The 5,986-nt window shown below is 38.4% G+C and overlaps 2 protein-coding genes across 2 annotated transcripts in view; one reads left to right on the forward strand and one right to left on the reverse strand.

Annotated features, from left to right (window-relative positions):
• brd4 (bromodomain containing 4) overlaps window positions 1-847 on the reverse strand; it is a 71,536-nt gene extending 70,689 nt beyond the window's left edge. Inside the window, exon 1 of the mRNA XM_057345143.1 lies at window positions 749-847. The gene's annotated coding sequence lies outside the window, so the exon portion shown is untranslated. The remainder of the gene's footprint in view (window positions 1-748) is intronic.
• An 895-nt stretch (window positions 848-1,742) lies between these two features.
• LOC130561803 (epoxide hydrolase 3) lies at window positions 1,743-5,427 on the forward strand. The gene is made up of 7 exons (XM_057346379.1): window positions 1,743-2,041; window positions 2,741-2,826; window positions 2,994-3,151; window positions 3,233-3,361; window positions 3,460-3,563; window positions 4,196-4,344; window positions 4,450-5,427. The coding sequence occupies exons 1-7, from the start codon at window positions 1,796-1,798 to the stop codon at window positions 4,748-4,750; spliced, it is 1,173 nt and encodes a 390-aa protein (XP_057202362.1). The 5' UTR covers window positions 1,743-1,795; the 3' UTR covers window positions 4,751-5,427.
• Window positions 5,428-5,986: the final 559 nt, after the last annotated feature.

The following is a 5,986-nucleotide window of genomic DNA, read 5'->3' on the forward strand; positions in this document are numbered from 1 at the left end:
AAGATCAAGACATTATAATTGGCGTTAAATGTGGAAAACGGGTGCACATTTCTCAGATCCGCTATCAATGCTAACACTTGTGTGTGTGTGTGACACGGGCTCGTCCGGCGTCTTGCACGTATTTAAGCGTGTGTGTATTATCAAAACACACTGACACACTCACCTAACAACTAAAGCCAGCGAACAATACGCATCTGTCAATGTCAGACGCTCGAAGCGAACTCAAAGCATTTCACATGCAACCGATTGCAATTAATCGGACCGTGCGCGTAAATGCACGCGAATTCACGTAGAATTTTACGTCAAATTCCCCAGCATTCCCGCACAGGGACACGCGAGATTTTCGCGCAGCGCGGCCGTCAAACTGCGCAGAGCAGGGATGCGATGTTCTGCTAGCATTGCTCACCAAATGGCCTAATGCTAATAAACAACCTGGGCATTACAGACATGTCCCACATTACCTCATTTCTTTGACGCACGCGCGATGTCTAAGGATAATTCAGCGCTAAAACACAAATAAAACGAGTTTAAAGTGTAAAACAGTGTCAAACTGACTCGTCATTGAAGACGAGTTTGTCTTTCTAGGCAGTTAGCAGCACAGGCAGGCCGCTCTCACAGCGCGCAGCAGACAATCATTTCAGCACTGCTTGGCGCGTTTGACCGCTGCAGCAAACGACATGGCGCATACGGAGAAGGTTAATTCGAAATAAACGCTGTGTGGAAGTGTAAAAGGTGCTTGTTTATTTACCTTCTGTATTTTGTTGTGAGGTCGCGCGGGCTCTTTCTCTCTCACAATCCAGAACAAACAGCCCGAGACGTCGATGACGTCATGCGCGCGGAGGACGTGAGGACCGCTATGGCTGCTGTCACACGTGTGAAAGATCACTTAAAAAGCGCTCTTCTTTAATCTCAGTTTGGTGGTTGATCAGTGGCAATAAAACGACGTTCTTTGGAGTAACAGAGCACATCAGAATAAATAAATAAATCAGATATTAGCACGAAGTCAGATGAAGTCTTAAATATACTTTTACATTTGTCGTCTACTCTTGTTTGTTTGCACTTTGCATTGATTTTCAATGTAGTAAACTCAATGTAGTATTATTGGGGAAACTCAAATAATTTTTAACGCGTAATATCTTATTCTATCAACCTTAATCTGTGTCATAAAAGTCACAGCTCTTCCATTGTTCAAAGAAAATCGTGATGGGTTTACAGTAGAAGCAAAAACTGTAGTGATTGTGGTGTGAGGTTGATTTTTGTAAAGCATATATTTTTAAAATCACACATTTTATCTTACGACAAAACGCAAGTTACAAGGTACATCCACGAACGTGTACATTGCGACGCCTTGTGGCGGAATAAGAGACGTTTTTAGCATTGACTAAAATTATTATTTACATAAACTATACGTTTTTAGATTTTTTTACATTTATTTTATAAAATCCACTTCTTTGTAAAAATCAAATTTAAGACTTACATTATGAATTATTAAAGACATAATTATGAATGATAAAAAATAAATATATAAATAGAAGGTGTTAAGATAAGGACTATTTATCTAAGCCAATCTCCCAGACATAAAATATTTAATTTTCATCATTACCAGTATGTCACATTATGGAAACAAAATACTAGTTTATCGGTGGTACAAAAATAGCTGAGTGACCGTTGTTTGGCCTGTGTTTCCATGCAGTCACATGGGGTTTATTGTGACAGGTGAACTTCTCCAAAGACAGGGAGCCATTGCTAGAATGAGCCTGTGTCATATGTCTCTCAAACTATTACATGTACTATAATGATGAGTAATTCTTTAATGCAGTTGCTTCTACTACCAACACGTCTAAGTTTATGGATTCTCTCTTTTGTATATTACATTGTTGTGTATGGCACAGCTGGAATCACTGCTTGTTTTGTTTTGATCCGAATTGCTTGCACTGGATTTAGAGATCCATATGGAATTTTCCAGTGGACCACCCGCAAGAAACCCCCAGCTTGCCTACAAGACCCAGCACTTGGTGACCATGCATATTTGAAGGGCAGGGTGAGAGATGTTTACAATGTATATGTATTTAGATGATACAATACAAAAATATATATATTAGGCTACATCAAATATTAAGTATAGTAATTTGTTTTGGGTGCCATGAACAATTTAAAATACTTTATTAGACGTGGTGATTTTTTTCTTGAAGAAAGGTAGGTGAAAGGTTAACTGATGATGATGACTCATGTCTTGTATTTTTGGGTTCCTGTAGTTTAAAAATAACCCACAACCTTCTTGCACAATCTTTTTCACAGTCTTTAGTCTTTGCGGAAATCATAGTTGTATACTTTTTTCTTGTTGTGAGTCATTGTCAAATGGGAATTTTATATAAATAGTACATATTTTCCAAATCTGAAAATAATAATAGTTAGCTTTGCGTACGCAAAAAAGGCTTTTAAATCCACTGTAGTGACCTTTGTGTGTAAAAGGGTACAAATAAAAACAAAATACCATGGTTATAGTTAGACCGCGGTAACCAAAACCATGGCATTTGTAGTGATACTGCTTATAAAAATGGCAACCAATCTGCACAAAATCCATGGTTCCTACACTTTTACTAATAACACCATGGTTAATTGCAAAATATATTTTTATTCTTCTTCTTATACATCGTTTGATTATAAATGAATATACATTATAGAATCAGGATGTTACATGTTCATTACTACTCTGGACTTGATTTCTTTTTCTTTTTAGAGTTCAGGCTTGAGGTTTCATTACGTCAGTAAAGGAGACCACAGGAAACCACTAATGCTGTTTCTTCATGGATTCCCAGAAAATTGGTGACATCCTTTTTTATCTACTTTCTTATTTCAATATGTTGCACTAAACAGTGCTTCTATATATGTTTTATTTCAGATTACAGATCCCTTTGACTCATTTAAATGATATTTATCTGAAATTTAGCTTTAGAACTTTTTATTTACAGAAGTGCCCATTTTTCCTGCAGGTACTCCTGGCGTTATCAATTAAAAGAATTCAGTAGTCACTTCCACACGGTGGCGCTAGATCTACGCGGCTGTGGCGATTCGGACGCTCCGGTAGAGCTGGAGGAATATTCATTAGAGAAACTCTTATATGACATCAGAGACACTATTGACGAATTGGGTACATATGCATACAGTATAGACAGTGTGTGATATTTTTGGCACTAGACAGATCATTGAAACTGAAATTGTTTAATTACAGGTCACACAAGTTGTATATTGGTGGGTCATGACTGGGGTGGGATGCTGGCATGGCATTTTGCACTGGAGCGTCCTGACATGGTGCAACTTCTTCTAGTCATGAATGCTCCTCACGCTGCATCATGGCTGGGTACGAGTGTGTTTCTCAATTCCATAGTTCAAATTTCCTGTTTCAGTTTTGCTTCATAAACACATCTCTGAAACTGAATCTTTTTTCTGGGTATTCAGATGCAGTTTTAAGAAGACCTTCTCACCTGTTGCGTTCTGGTCATGCGTGCTTTTTTCAGTTGCCTCTGCTGCCTGAGATTGCACTGTCTCTTCAAGACTTCATGGTTGTGTGATCTTTCTTTTTCTCCCACACATTCTTTGACGGAATTTGTTAATATTCGTGCTGCCAAAATCAACTGCTGGTTTTACTTGGTGTTAGCTGGCCTAGCTAATCTCCCACTCTCCCAAGTTCAATCATCCCTTACGAAAATTTACCATGGTTTTACTACAGTTAAAATAGAAAAACCATGGTTTTACTACAGTAAAAAAAAAAAACATGGTTACTGTCATAAAACAATTGGTTATCACAAAATAACCATGGTTTTGAAAACCATGTTTTTTGTAAAAACCATAGTACGCGATTATAGCTAGCCTTTGGTTACTTACTGTAGTAAAACCATGATTTTGCCCTAAGTAATCAATTCCCCAAAAAAACATGGTTACTACACTTGTACCACAAAAAAAGGTTAATTTTCGTAAGGTAAGTAAAACCCCTTTAAACCAGACTTATGCGCAGCTCATTTTAAACCGGCGTTGTCAGCTGGAACATCAAATTGTTCAAATTGACTAAATATTCAGTCTGGGTCAATTTCCCGTCTTTCTGCTTCTGTGCTTCTGTGTTTTCTCATTGGGACATTAGTGAACTCAGAAATAGCGAACTCTCTGCAAACCACATTTTCACAATTTTTATGTCTAGTTAGTGCGCAGTCTGTTCTGTGGCAAGAATACGGGGATAAGGAACAAAGAGATAAGACTGACCGAGGCCCAGCTGGAGGGTTACTTATACCGCCTGTCTCAACCTGGAGGACTCACAGCTCCTTTAAACTATTTCCGCTCCCTCCTGAGGTTTAAAACACACACTTTTACGACTTTGAATGAATCACACGCACACAAGTATACGCCGTCTTTTGTATCGCTGTAAGTGGTTACTATGTACCCCTGTCTCTACAGTAACACTCTGTACAAGCATCAGGACGTGGCTGTGCCCTGCATGTTAATTTGGGCTGAAGCAGATAATATACTGGTGGAGGGAATGTCCCGAGGAACCCGACCTTACGCTAGGGGACCTGTCCTCATTCACACTGTTCCTGAGTGCAGCCACTGGGTTCAGCAGGATCGACCTGAGATAGTCAACAAACTGCTCTGGGACTTTGTTCTGGACAAGGGTATTGTGAAAAAACAACTAGGCCAAACGTCTGGTTCCCCTGTAAAGGAGGCAATGAATGGAGACATAAATCATGACCGTCACTAGCTTCAGCAAGGTTTTTGGGCAGATTTCCTCCGAAAAGAAAACAACTTGCTTTTTACTCTGATTTGTCTTGCAGTAAGTTGCTTTGCTTAGACATCAATTTACTGCACTGTTTTAAATTCACACTGGCTTAATATCGTTTATCAATGCATGCTTGAAGAGATTTTGCTTTTAAAAGATTTGTCTTGATTGTCTTCTTGTGATCTTCATGTAAGCATTTATAACTACTGTATATTATATGCCATTTATCTGAAAACTGAGTAGCCAAACATAACCTAGAGCGTGTTATACTTCCTACGTTGTGTCTGAAATGAAATATTTCATGATACAAATTTGTAGATTTGTTCCATATTTGTGGTCCTGTCACTCTTGGGGAGGGAGTGGTCAGTTTATAAGGCCAGGGGTTTTCAAAGTGGGGTCCGGGGACCCCCAGAAGGTTCCAAGGGGTCCCCTGCAGAAACCCCTTAGAATTTCCACTTCCACAAGTGTTCTTCTTTTTTTGCTTCATGCATATTTTCAGAATGGTTTATATATGTTTTGACTCTTTTAGTGAGTTTTCTTAATCAAATTCTTTTTATTGCACTCACTGGGGTTTGTAAAGAAGAATTCTCTGTAAAGCTGCGTGTCAGGAAAATGTATTTACTATTAAGGTCAATACAGTTGCCTAAAATAAAATTGAATTGAAACACTTTCTCTTCCGGTTCACACATCCAAAAAGTGCAACCAATTATTTAAGTTTGAAAACAATACAGTATGTTTTTTTAGAATATCGCACTTATTTATCTAACGTTTCTTTATACATAAAAATATATAGATGGATATGTATTTTAGGATGGGGGTCTCTCACGTCGTATTTACATAATATTTGGGGGTCTTAAAGTGAAAACTGTAGTAGGCTACATCATTAGATCCCACACAGCAAAGCAAACAAAAACAATAAACACAGTAAGTGCAAAACATAATAAAAATAGATTATATCGATTAAAAACATGTACTATAGCAAAATATATATATGTAGGATTTACATGTGGAAAATCCCTCAAAATGATGAATCACTTTCGTTTGCGCTCATTCCAGCCAACGTTACTGTGGAAATCTCCTGTCTAAACCTGTTATCTTCATTCAAACGTGATTGCAGAACACCTCTGCGTCGCGTTCATTGGTCCCTCGACGGCTGACATCAGCCAATCACATTGCGAGAGGCGGGATCAGCGATCTCCGATCTCTTGCGCTTCAAGT

Source organism: Triplophysa rosa, linkage group LG11 (genome assembly GCF_024868665.1).
Source record: "Triplophysa rosa linkage group LG11, Trosa_1v2, whole genome shotgun sequence".
Taxonomy (NCBI): domain Eukaryota; kingdom Metazoa; phylum Chordata; class Actinopteri; order Cypriniformes; family Nemacheilidae; genus Triplophysa; species Triplophysa rosa.

Bases quoted from the DNA above. Each gene is read 5' to 3' on its own strand.
- LOC130561803 (XM_057346379.1), top strand. From the start codon at position 1,796: ATGATGAGTAATTCTTTAATGCAGTTGCTTCTACTACCAACACGTCTA. The intron at 2,827-2,993 runs GTGACATCCTTT...TTTTTCCTGCAG, and splicing joins CATGGATTCCCAGAAAATTG to GTACTCCTGGCGTTATCAAT. The intron at 3,362-3,459 runs GTACGAGTGTGT...CTGGGTATTCAG, and splicing joins TCACGCTGCATCATGGCTGG to ATGCAGTTTTAAGAAGACCT.